Raw genomic sequence first — 13,407 nt, 5'->3', positions numbered from 1 at the left:
TTCTACTTCTAGTTAGATATTGCTTTTCAACAAAAGTTTTAAAGACAGTTTTAATAGATAGATAGATAGATAGATAGATAGATAGATAGAATTATTCCGTGTCCCAAATGGGCTCACCATCCACAAAAAAGCACACAAGGCAGATACCAGCAACAGCCACTGGAAGGATATTTTGCTGGAGTTGCATAGGGCTGGTTGCTCTCTCTCCCTGCTTAATATAAGAGATCCAACACTTAGAAAGATGCATCTTTGCTCAGTTAGCAGGGAAAATTCAGAATTGCAGTGCTAGAATCAATATGATAATTCTAGTTGTCTTAATTCCAATCTGATTTTGGTTTCACGATTTTGAATTGGTATTGTCAGAATTAATGTTGAATTTTTAGATCATCAGGGGAGGTCAGGTTGCTGCTGGCTAGCTTGGTGGCAACCCAGTACTGGGCCTTTTCATGGGTTCCCCCCGGGGCTCTAGATCACACTTCAAGATTCCCTTGTGGGCAGAAGACAGGCAGCCGGGTGTAGGAACAGTTCCTCAAGGCAAGGCAATTTCTCAGGGCAAGTACTCAAGGGAAGACAATGTCTGGCATTGACATGTCTGGCATTGACATGTCTGGCATACATTCTGGGATCATGTGTTTTTATGTGACCAGTTCCAGCAATGGTTGCAAATTAAGGTCCTCTACATGGACCACCAACTCTGTATTTATCCCAAGCATAGTTAAATATCTTGGAGACGTCTGCAGTATGATCGAGCTTCAACATCATGACCTTTGTATGAATTTCCTTCTCCATCAGCCGATCAAGGCATGCTTCTGCCAAACGGGATGGATGCGAATTTCCTGAGACATGAATTAACGAACAGAAATGATTTTAAATATGTACAGATACTTCTTTAGATGTTGCAAGAAGTTTCTACACGAAACTCAAATTTTGCTTTGGACAAAATTTCCATGCCAAATCGAACCTTGTAATAAAGTCCATTGAGTCAGTAAATGTAGCCATTTTTCATAACACTTGTCAATTTATTAATACCAAAAACCACTAGCATTTCTTAGTAACTGAAAACATTGTTTCCAAACAAGCCCAAGATGACTCAACATCCATATGCCACAGACATCACAAAATAAACACATATAATAGGGGGCTATTTACACAACTTTGCACATGGGTGGGCAGGCGGGGGGGGGAGGCAGAGTTCAAACTACCTCCTCCCACATGATGGCTGTTAGCCCCAGTGCAGATGACTGGCAGCACAGAACAACAGAGCTAACCATCTCTATGTCATTGCGAACTGCAAGTAGCTTGCCCTGACACGGGGCAGCCAGTTTAAGGATGCATTTGCACTAAGAGCCAAGCTTCGGTGATGGGTTTGGCACCACGGGTCTGCAATGGTCTATATGGACCCCAAAGTTTCTCATGGGCAGAAAAGTCCAGGCTTGGCTGCTTAAGCCTGGGCTTGGCTGCTCATTGGAACAGCCTTTAAGAGCAGCTATTTAGTTCTTTCTCCTTATCAGCTGCTCCTTGGTATTCAGATCAGGCCTCAGCACAATTATGTAGCACTTGGGGAGAAAGATACAACACAGTAGCCCAGCACTGGAGGCTAAGATAGAGAAGATCTCCACAACAACCATATATTTCCCCTTGGTGCCTAGGTAGGTTGGGACAAAAGACAACCAAACGCTGCAGAACATCAGCATACTGAAGGTGATGAACTTGGCTTCATTAAAACTGTCTGGCAGTTTCCTGGCTAAGAAAGCCACAGTGAAGCTGGTGAAGGAGAGAAGTCCCATGTAGCCCAGAACAAGATAAAACATGGTGGTGGACCCTTGGTTACATTCTGCTATGATTTCTCCAGTTAGTGACTGCATGTCCAAATCTGGGAAAGGCGGAGAGGTTCCCAGCCACACAGCACAAATGCCTGCTTGAATAAGCGAGCAGGAAAGGACAATGGAGTTGGCTAGTTTTTTCCCCACCCACTTCCTCATGCTGGACCCTGGCTTGGTGGCCATGAAAGCTACAACCACAGTGATGGTTTTGGCCAACACACAAGAGACAGCCACTGAGAAGATGATGCCAAAAGCAGATTGTTGGAAAAAGCAGGTCACAATCCCCGGCTGTCCAAGAAATAGAAAAGGGCAGAAGAAGCAGAGCAGGAGGGAGCCAAGGAGGGCATATGTGATGTCTCTGTTGTTGGCTTTGACAATGGGGGTTTCTTTATGCCTAATAAATGTTGCTAGCACCAAAGCTGTGATCAAGGCAAAAGAAACAGCTACTGATGCTAAACTGATGCCCAAGGGTTCATCATAAGATAGAAAGCTTATAGTTTTAGGGATGCATCCATCTTTGTCCTTGTTTGGATATTGATCTTCTGGGCATTTGAAACATTCATTCATGTCTGAAACATAGGAAGAGGAAAAATCTAAGTGTCTAACTGATCATTCAATTGTCAATTCATTTGTTAATTGAGCCAGTTAGTTCTAAGAAGGAGCTTTGATGTGTAAATATGATTAAGGATATATGCTGGTTCCAGATGTGGATTTGAACTTGTCTAAAGACCTGCTAATCTGCCTTGAAAAGCCTGTGTTCACTGCAGAGCTGGCATCCTTGCAGGATGCTGCTGGCAGAGAGGAGAGGGCCTGTTGGGAGGCTGCACGCTGTGTTCAGTGAATAGACCATCTTTGGGTCAAACAAGATGGCCACCTCATTGCACCCATTCAGTTGTTACCCTGGCTTGCTGGAGTAAGCCATATCATGCCTCACTCAAGCAAAGTGGGGATGAACACCCAGGTTTCACAATTTTGGTTTACCCCAGGTTTCTCTACTATGGCACAGCAGGTATGTGCCACTGGTGTGATTTGTTAGCAACATTATTTTATTCATTTATTTACTTACTTACTTGCTTACTTACTTATTTATATATTTGATTTCTATACCACCCTTCCAAAAATGGCACAGGACAGTTTACAATAAACCAAAACAATTAAAATCAATTAACAATTAAAAACGTAGACTATAAAACACCATAAAACAATAAACAGTTTAAAAACCCTGGAAAACCAGGTTACAGCAAGTTAAAAACATTTACAACAAATTACAAACCCTGGAAGGCCAGGCTCTCCTGAAAGACAATAATAAACTCAATTTACAGATTTCTGCCGGGAGTATATTTCTTAACCCAGGAGCAGAGAAGGCCCACCTCTGAGTCGTCACCAGACATACTGGTGGTAACTGGAGATGGACCTCCTCAGATTACCTTGAGGTTTGGTGGGTATATTGCAGAAAAAGGCAGAGAAACATTTCCTATAATGTGGGGATAGGGAAGTCAGAGAAAACTACACCCGCCAGATATCCTCCACCTTATGTACCTTTTGTAAACTTACAAATTGATTGTATTCAGATGCCCAAGTGTTCAGGATTCCTATTTGTGCTTGTGATTATTTGCTCAAGTCTTGTAGACCAACAAAAATTGCCTCAGGATATTATGGATGATGTTATGCTTAACTACTGCAAGGGTCTAATGGAATTTCTAAAGTCTTTTTCCTCAGAGGTAAAGGAGACGCAGCAGAAGGAACCCAGTACACCATGTCATAATCCTATAACTGGAAAGTGGGTACTGGTAAATGGTGTCCAGTGAAAGAAGGGAGGGAAAGTTAAGGTGATATGCTGTAATCTCTCCCTTATAAGGCTGGGTTGGGAAGGCTAGAGATTTTGTGCAAGGTGGAGAGCAAGGATCTTCCACCTTCATGAAGAATGTCTCACCAACTGCCATTGTGGACTAGACACCAGTGGAGTAATTAGTGTTATTATTGCAAAAAGATATTTTTGGACTTGTTTAGAACAATTTGGAATTAGATTTCTTTACTTTGCTTTTCTAGTTATAGGCCTGATAGTGTCATTGCAACAAATATCTTGCCTTTAAAAGAACAGTTCCTGCCCTTGAATGTGCAGAGAACATCCAGCAAATAATGTAACCGCTGTGTACCTTGCTTTGCCAAGGATGAAAGAGGGAAAATACAGGGATGTGACTGATGATGAAATTTGTGATACAATATGAATCAAAATGGGTTAACAGCACTGTGGGCTGGTGGTGCTGAAAAGCACAAAAGGGTGAATTGTTGAAGAATTAGACCCCCACCCCAGGCCCATCTCTGTGAAGTGTATTGGAAATTATATAAAAATGGAGCTGGATGACAGAGCTGAAGACTGAAATGTCAGTGGAAAGGTACTTTTTGCTGGCATGGGTAGAAGTCTCAGCCAGGCTGTGAAACGAACGTGAAGAGAAGTTGCAGTAGAAATGTGTATACCTTGCAAAGACTGTGAAATAGCAGCACACTGTGTTCAATAGAAGCTAAGCTGGTCAACCTGTGACATTTTCAAAACAGGGAAACGTCTCATTGCTGGTCGGATATGCACAGTGCATCACTACCTGCTTGTAAAAAACCTGACTTGTATAAATATGCTTGGAGAAATCCAATCCCTAATAATTGCTTGGCAGCTCTTGACTCTTGGCCCCGTTCAGCAAAACTGTGATTTCTTAGTTCTAAAATAAAGTCTGATTGAAGGTTATCAATTGTATTTATGAAGCTTTTGTTTCTTTCCTACTCTCTTTATATAGGAAAGTAACTTAGACAGTTTTAAGTGAAATCAATAAGTATGTATTCACAACTGCACTCTCTATGTTTTTTTAATACCAAATCAGAAGGGCACCGATTTAGAAAAAGTGAATTTAAAAAGCTGCACCAAACCAGCTCCATATTATTATTATTATTATTATTTTGCATTTATATCCTGCTCTTCCTCCAAGGAGCCCAGAGCAGTGTACTACATACTTAAGTTTCTCCTCACAACAACCCTGTGAAGTAGGTTAGGCTGAAAGAGAAGTGACTGGCCCAGAGTCACCCAGCAAGTATCATGGCTGAATGGGGATTTGAACTCGGGTCTCCCCTGGTCCTAGTCCAGCACTCTAGCCACTACACCACGCTGGCTCCTTATAGATACAACAGCTTCATCTGTTATAAAATAAGAGTGATGTCATGAATCTCTGATGCTTATGTGTCCCAAATGTTCTAGATTCCATCCCATACATAGTCAGAATCAAGGTTATTTTAGATTTTGGTTGCAATAGACTCTGAGAATAAATTGGGTGAAGAGGGAAAAGAGTCTAACTTATTGGGAGCCTCCGGACACACCTTTCAACTGTGGGTTCAACACATCCACACTCTCTCTTTGAGACCCCCAGTGTGCTCCCAGACAATAACGATCTGCAGTAGGGGGGCAGAACTACCTGCGCTGGCTTCCTCTGACCCAGAAAGGAAAGCCACACCAACCAATCGAGTTTAAGTGGTGGTGGGAGGGCTTTGACTCCAGTTTAGGTGAGTTGCCCAAACCAGATGAGACACTGCAGCCTCCAAACCCTCAGTTTTGTAAGTGAAACTTACTTCAAACCAAACGTTCTTCTGGAGACTGGAGGGAGAAATTAAAACTGCAAGTCATGTGTGGACAACCTGAGGTGGTTTTACCTCAGATTCTGTGTGACGTCCGAAGGAGGCCATAGACAAACCAAGAGAATTCTGTGCCTTTCTACAGTTCTGGAGTTCCCAGCTCTTTCCTCAACTAAAGGAAAGAGCAACATATGCATGATGATTTCTGATAACATGAGGCCTCCCAAATGAATGTAGAAACTGAACACTACTACACAGCAACAGAAGCAAGGTCATTCCCTGGGTTTCCCATCAGGTTCAGGAGGGCATTAAGAGTCTCCTCACATTTGGCAATGTGCTATAGAAATACTGGCCTTGTAAGGAGTTACTTCTACACATGCATGAGTTGCTTAACCATCCTTGCTTGAATACTTGGTGAACCATATCACCTACACTTTTTTTTGGCCATCTTCCCTTCTGGGCACTGAGCATATCCTGTGAAGTATCGAAGAGCAGTAAAACTCTCCTAACCTCTTGGCAGCTTGATAAATAAATAATTGTAGCATATACACGAGTTACTTCAACATATGAGTAGATTGCTGCTTTTGTTATTGGCATTAACTTTCCATGCTTGAATATTTGCTTGTATATTTGGTGGACCCTATCACTTACCCTTTTGGTTGGAAATCTTCCCTTCTGGGCACAGAGCACAATCATAGCAGCAAAATTTTTCTCCTTCCCTCTTTTTCTTGTGAAAACCAGGGGGGCAGGAGTCACTGCACACTGAAAGGGGCAACACCTTTCCATAAAGAGGAAGAAGGTATAGAATGAGAGATAAGAAATTGGCTTTTGTTCAAGATCAGATCTTTCAAAAAAGGGTGGGGGGATCCCATTTAGATAGAATCATATAGAAACACATGAAATTCGACGAGGATTTTCCTTAGTGATATTAAACAGATATTAAATTTTGCAGTCAGTAGGATAAGGGAAAGTAGGGTCGGGGGAGGGGGGAAGATGGTTGCTCAGCTGATATTATTTTGCACACCCCAGGCCCCAATAACAACAGGACATGTGTGACTGGTGGAACTTTATTAATTCAATTGACAAATAACCTGCAACAAGGAACATACTAGATAGTGTGTGGGCACCACCCCTGTGGGTCAGCCTCATAAGGAGGACTGCCCAGAACAGAGCAAAGGACTGGTGTTGATTCAGCATGGTACCAGGTCCAGAAAACCAAGAGGTTTTATCCCCTCTGAGGGAAAGCCAGCCTATCCCACCCCACCCAGCCTATAAAACACTGAGTGGTGGGCACAGCTAGCCTCCATGTAGGAGCAGATCCCAGCCCAAGGGTGACAAAACCCACAAGGGCTGTTCCTTGGCTCTCCACTCACCTTAATTGGTCTTCCAGTCAAACACCAATATGAAACAACCTACCTTAACCCGCACTCACCTGCAAAGTGACCGAACAGCCTAACAATGAAATCCTACCAGGTCAATCAGTGAGAAGTAGGCAAAAAGGCCACCCGCAAAGCCAATCAGGTGTGACCCAAAAAATTCCTACTTGGCCCCCCAAAGGCTAAAGGATAACCCTCACTGAAATGGGATGGGTTGGCAGGTGCCTCACCCCAGAGCAACTGAGAATCAGTGAAGGGAGCTGGCTGCTTATGCAGCTGTTTCCCCACTCCAACTGGAAGGCCATCACCATGTGCTGGGAGTACAAAATGGTGCCCCCGTGCCCATCGATGTGGCTGGACAGCAAATCTGACCCCAGCTTTACCGTGAAGTGTGGCAGCTGGGAGCAGTCATGTTATAGTTCTGCCTTTCACGATTGTCTGGATCTTGGTTTAATACAGGTTTATTATTTATTTATTTATTTGTTTATTGTTACATTTATACACCACCTTTAAGAACATAAGAACAGCCCTGCTGGATCAGGCCCAAGGCCCATCTAGTCCAGCATCCTGTTTCGCACAGTGGCCCACCAGATGCCGCTGGAAGCCACAGACAGGAGTTGAGGGCGTGCCCTCTCTCCTGCCATTACTCCCCTGCAACTGGTACTCAGAGGCATCCTGCCTTTGAGGCTGTAGGTGGCCCACAGCCCTCCGACTAGTAGCCATTGATAGACCTCTCCTCCAATTAAAAACAATCCCAAGGCGGTTTACAAAAGTTAAAAAAACATACAATAAAAATGACAATAAAAATATTTTTTTAAAAAATATAAAAACAATCTCGTTTAAAATCTATAAAATACAAAGTTAAAAACTATACACAAGTAAAACACATAGAAGCAGCAATAAAACAATCATGTAAAGGCCTGGATAAAAAGCCAAGATTTAACAAGCTTTCTAAAAACTATGATGGAGTCAGAGGAGCGAATGGCCTCTGGAAGAGCATTCGAAAGTCTGGGGGCAGCAACAGCAAAGGCCCTATCCTGAGTGCACGACAGCAGAGCCTCCCTCATTGTTGGCACTCGGAGCAGAGCCCACTCAGATGATGTTGTCAAGCGGGCAGCAACCCTTGGGAGCAGGTGGTCCCTCAAGTACCCTGGGCCCAAACCGTTAAGGGCTTTAAAGGTCAAAAAACAGCACCTTGAATTTGATCTGGAAATGAACTGGCAGGCAGTGCAACTCTTTCAAAATGGGTGTGCTGTGCTCCCACCAGGCAGCTCCCAATAAAACCCTAGCTGCCGCGTTTTGCACTAGCTGCAGTTTCTGGATATTCTTCAAGGGCAGCCCCACGTAGAGCATGTTACAGTAATCCAGCCATGACGTGACTAAAGAATGGTTAACTGTGGCCAGATCTGCCTTCTCGAGAAAGGGGCGCAGCTGGCTCACTAGCCAAAGCCGTGCAAAGGCATGCCTGGCCACCGCCTCCACCTGAGCTTCCAAAAGCAGAGCCGGGTCTAGTAGTACCCCCAAGCTGCGTACTTGCTCCTTCAAGGGGAGTGCAACCCCATCCAGAACCGATCAAATCTACTCATCTCGATTGGCTCTCCTACTGACCAACAGTACCTCCATCTTGTCCGGATTCAATTTCAGTTTATTAGCCCACATCCAACCCATCACGACCTCCAGCCCCCGATTCAGGACATCCACCGCCTCCCTAGGATCACGTGACAAGTTTAACAATTTTAGTGTGATTGTGTGACTCATTGTCAAGGTGGGAATCTCATATTCCTTTTGTGTCATAAATTACCACAGTGTGGGTTTGCACAATCACACTTACATTGATAACCTGCCTTAAACCGAAATTCGAACAATTGTGCAAACCAGGCCATAAAACAGGAGGCAAAACCCAGACTAAGTTAGTCATGACTAAGTCTTATTGATATGAATGGGATTTTAATTAGTCATATCCAACTGGTTTCATTGATTTCAGTGAGGTTAAGTCATGACTAATCAGTCTGAATGCAGTCCAGAAATGGCCAAGTCCTCCTGTGGCAATAAATCCATTTCTCTTCTGGATCCTTCACAGAATTACCATAGCTTTGTCATGTACAGATATAACATAGTTTTCAGAGTTATACTTGTTATATCTCAGTTGAGGATCTGAGATATTTGGACCCTGAAAGTTGCATGTATTGGTTGATAGCCAGATGAATACAAGCATCAGCACTATGGGGGATGGATGAAGCTGACAGAAATAAGTCTCTGATGGTTGTATTACCGGGTTGTTCATGCAACAAATAGAATATCTTAAAATCTACATACCTGGTTAAATCTTGTGTGCCACAAAATTACATCCTTATTAATGATGAACTGGTTTCCTTCACTGGGCTCCATCCTTCCAACTTTCACTTTAAGGAAGGAGTCGTTTGGGAATATATGAAGATTTATTATATCAAATCCAGCTACCATTTCCTTTTTATCATTAAAATACATTGATTCTCCAGCTACATTGTTAAATGAAGTGCCTTGAAGAAATGGATGGAGCTAGTTTAAAGAGAGTGGGGAGGGGGGGTAACAAAGGATGAGAACATATTGAAGTTTTTTGTTCTGGAGGAGAGGAAACCTCCAAAATGTATTCTTCATGAATTTATTTACTGATGAATAATATTTATTTTTCATCAATAAATAATGTGTATAGCACTATTTCCCCAGTTATTCAGGTTAGCATTTGCTGATAACTTTGTGGTAATTTATTCTTGTCAATAAAGATGTTTAGTTGTGGAGACCTTACCTTCCAAGGATTGAGTTCTTGAAGTCTGGGTTTTTTATCACCCGGCATTGCTCTGCGTTTGGACCCGGATGAATAAAGGGTGTGCAAAGCATGTGCCACCACATAGACAGCATTATAGATACTGTAGCTGTGGCCAGTCATGTCCATTTCAAAAGCAGACCCAGGAAGGCTCTCCAGTCTCTCTTTCCCAGTGCATGCTCCATCTACCTTTGTCAGCTCCCCGGGATTTGGAATTGAACAGTCAAAGGCTTGCTCCCAGAAGTAACTGAGGAAACCATCTCCTTGTGCCCAATAAGGTCCCAGGGCCTTCAGAAATTTCTGGAACCCTAGAAGCTCCTTTGAGTGAATGGTGAAGAAAATGGCACCTTGGAAGAGTTGGAAATTGAAATCATTTAGAATGCCTTTGGATGCAAACTCAATCTGGGCTGCTATAATCCACACCTTTCTGAAAACAGATGTGATGTTCTGATATGATTTAGCTATTATTTTGATAAAATAGTGCAGCCACATAAAGTTCTTTGTTTCTCCATAGAGGATAAATGTACTGGCTTTGCTCTCTGTGAAAAGTAGATAGAGCTTTGAGAATATGCCGTCACGTACCTTCACCTCATTAAAATGTGTTTTGCTTGGAATTCTTTGTGTAAAAGCCAAACAGATTCTATTGTGGGAAAGCAATGGTTCCATGGCCTGCATGAAATGGTCTCCACTGCCATCCTCCACAGCAAAGAGCCCAACCCAGGTCCATCCAAAATGGAGAAGCAATCGGACAATCCCCATATATTGAGTGGCTTCATTGGGGACCATGCGGTAAAAAGAATGGTGCTGCATCATTTCATTATGCTTCGGGGCAAAGGAGCCATAAGTAAGCTAAAATATATATGAGAAATAAGATACAAAATGTATTGGAGTGAGATGCAATGCTTGCAACAAAAACTGAATATATATCTTAGGGAATATAAAACCAGTTTGGACTATCCATGATGATGTCTCCATTCACAAGATTAATTCTAGTACCCTAAAATACCTAACCTGGGAATGAGTTTCATGATTTGTTTTCTATTTCATAGTGGCTAATGTAAGAAATTTTCACAAGGGCGCAAGAAGAGTTCACTAGATGCAATCTTACCTGTGGCATTTTGTAGAGACTTAAGATTTCTGCCATGTGGAATGAGGTGTCAAAACCAAGTCCTCCTATAATGGCTATTCTCTTTTTTTGCTGGCCACACTCATAGTTGAGGACTAATGAGCCTAGTTTGAAGAGCAGCTCCAAGGTGCTACGATAGGTCATCCTCTCATCATTGTGGCTGTCGCAGATGTGGAACCCAAGTGTAATGTTGGACAAGAGCTTTGTATTCCCGTTGATCTCATTTATGGCAAATGCGAGTGCCAGAACATGCTGGTAGAACTTGATCACCATACTGCAAAGAAAGTTAAATGCCCTCACAGTGGACAATTCTACAACATGTGGAGTTGTTTTATCACAATTAATTGCCTGAATATAGAGGTTTTTTAAAAAATTGTTACTCCTTTTTGAAATATTGCTTTATTAATATGTTTATAATTCAGATTACTGGGGATGTGTTACTAGGGATGTGAAAAACATTTTGGGCACAGAACGATCTGTGCCCGAAACAGCGGATTTCGGGTGATTCGGGGCTGAACCGAATCACCCACGAAAAGATCCGAGAAATTTCGAGCACGAGCCGAATCACCCGAATTTCAGGCCCGAGAATTCGGGTGATTTGGACCTCCATTTTTTTGCCTTCTTCCCACCCCCCTCCGTTTTGAGCTATGATGTCTATTTGAATTTCCCGCCTTTTTGCATCCCATTGACTTCAATGCAAAAAGGTTGGATGTGACGTCTGCTTGAATTTCGGGTGCCAGGGGCAAAATAGTGGTGTGGGGCAGTAGTGCCTAATGGGTGGAGGTTACCACCCCAATTTCAGAGCAATTCGGCAAAGGGCTGATTTTTGGTGAATTTATGAAGTTTATGCGTGTTTAAGGTTTTCCCCGTGAAGGGTGTATCGCTTCACGTCAGGGGGAAAGGGGTGTCCTAGAGTGGGGTGGGGTTGGTGGTAGTGCCGGGTTGGGGCAAGGAAGCTACCTGAATTTTTTTAAAGGATTTGGGCAGAGGGCTGATTTTTGGTTAATTGTTGAAGTTTTCGCGTCTTTAAGGTTTTTCCTCATAAGAAGTTATAATGGAGCTTTCATCAGCCCCATAAGTGCACTTAGAGGGTGCTGGGGTGGCCCAGAGCGAGTGGTGGTGTAGTGCACATAGGGTGCCAACCACCCCAATGGGTTTCTAACCCATGGCGTACAGGGTTCTGTTGTTTCTGAGGTATTCTGAGTGTGGATTCTATGATAGCAAATGAGATTTTCAATGAGACACCATGAATCCACTCTAATTTGCTATCATAGAATCCACACTCAGAAAACCTCTGAAACAACAGAACCCTGTACCCCATGGGTTAGAAACTCATGGGGGTGGTTGGCACCCTATGTGCACTACACCACCACTCTCTCTGGGCCACCCCAGCACCCCCCAAGTGCACTTATAGGGCTGCTGAAAGCTCCATTATAGCATGAGGAAAAACCTTAAAGACGCATGAACTTCAACAATTCTCCAAAAATCAGCCCTCTGCCAAAATCCTTTGAAAAAATTCAGTTAGCTTCCTTGCCCCTATCCGGCACTACCACCAACCCCACCCGGCACTAGGACACCCCTTCCCCCCCCCCCCATGTGAAGCGATACACCCTTCATGGGGGAAAAGCTTAAAGACGTGTAAACTTCAGAAATTCACCAAAAATCAGCCCTCTGCCCAATCCCTCTGAAATTGGGGTGGTAGCCTCCACCCATTAGGCACTACCACCCCACTCTTTTGACCCAGATCCCACGTTATGCCCCCTATATGCCCCAAAGACACTAAAACTTCAAAAATTCACCAAAAATCAGCCCTTTGACCAATCCCCCTGAAATTTGGGTGGTAGCCTCCACCCATTGGGCACTACCACGCCACCCCACTATTTTGCCCCTGGGACCCACATTTTTGCCCCGAATCGATTCAGATTCAGACCCGAATAAATTCAGGTCCGAACCGAATCGGGGGGTGATTCAGGAGGGCCATATTCGGCCACAGAACAGAACGGGGGTGTTTCGGCTCGGGTCCGAGCCAAAACACCAAAAATCCAAATTGCACACCCCTACAGGTTACTGATGTATTGTGGCGGTTCCTCTTCTTAATCCCAAATGATTTTTCTATGCACACATATTTCTAAGCTGCCCTTAAAGTGAGGATTTTGGATCCCGCCTCCCCCACATATCCTATCACCTTTTTTACTAATAAAAAATACATGCCGGAGCTAAGCGGTGTTCTGTTTGGAGGAGTCCATATGTGGTCAGAGGTAAGAAATGAACGACTTCACTTTTATATGACCACTTGCATGTACCCCTACCAAAACATAATGAAATCTCTTTTTATGAGAGCAGGAACCCCATGTTTCTCCCAGGGCAGAATCCTGAACATTGAAGAAGCTTTAAGTGTTGCAAAGAGACTTTGGAGAAACCATCTGAGAAAACTGTCAATGTTTTTCATTGACAAAAATGATGAAATGTATGGGATGCACCTGAAGCTCAGTGGCAGAGCATCTGCTTTACATGCAGAGAGCAACAAGTTTAATTCCCTGACAGCATCTCTAGACAGGACTGAGAGAGATGGCTGCCTAAAACCTTGGAACGCCATTGCCAGTCCATAGAAACCAGGTGGACTAAAATTCTGGATCTCAGTATACAGCAGCTTCCTGTGTTCCT

At 43.4% G+C, this 13,407-nt stretch overlaps 1 protein-coding gene across 1 annotated transcript; it reads right to left on the bottom strand.

Annotated features, from left to right (window-relative positions):
* Positions 1-1,490: 1,490 nt before the first annotated feature.
* LOC128330541 (vomeronasal type-2 receptor 26-like) lies at positions 1,491-10,403 on the bottom strand. Its single transcript, XM_053263611.1, has 4 exons — positions 9,600-10,403; positions 9,131-9,352; positions 6,090-6,216; positions 1,491-2,392 (listed from the first exon to the last, which is right to left on the bottom strand). Exons 1-4 carry the CDS (start codon positions 10,401-10,403, stop codon positions 1,491-1,493), a joined length of 2,055 nt encoding a protein of 684 aa, XP_053119586.1.
* Positions 10,404-13,407: the final 3,004 nt, after the last annotated feature.

Source organism: Hemicordylus capensis, chromosome 6 (genome assembly GCF_027244095.1).
Source record: "Hemicordylus capensis ecotype Gifberg chromosome 6, rHemCap1.1.pri, whole genome shotgun sequence".
Taxonomy (NCBI): domain Eukaryota; kingdom Metazoa; phylum Chordata; class Lepidosauria; order Squamata; family Cordylidae; genus Hemicordylus; species Hemicordylus capensis.
This window is presented reverse-complemented; position numbering and strand designations above follow the sequence as displayed.

Excerpts from the sequence above, each read along its gene's own strand:
- LOC128330541 (XM_053263611.1), bottom strand. The coding sequence starts at position 10,403 with ATGGTCCCCAATGAAGCCACTCAATATATGGGGATTGTCCGATTGCTT. Across the intron at positions 9,353-9,599 it reads AAGAACTCAATCCTTGGAAG|CTCCATCCATTTCTTCAAGG; the intron begins GTAAGGTCTCCA and ends TCTTTAAACTAG. Across the intron at positions 6,217-9,130 it reads GGCACACAAGATTTAACCAG|GTGTTGCCCCTTTCAGTGTG; the intron begins GTATGTAGATTT and ends CTTTATGGAAAG.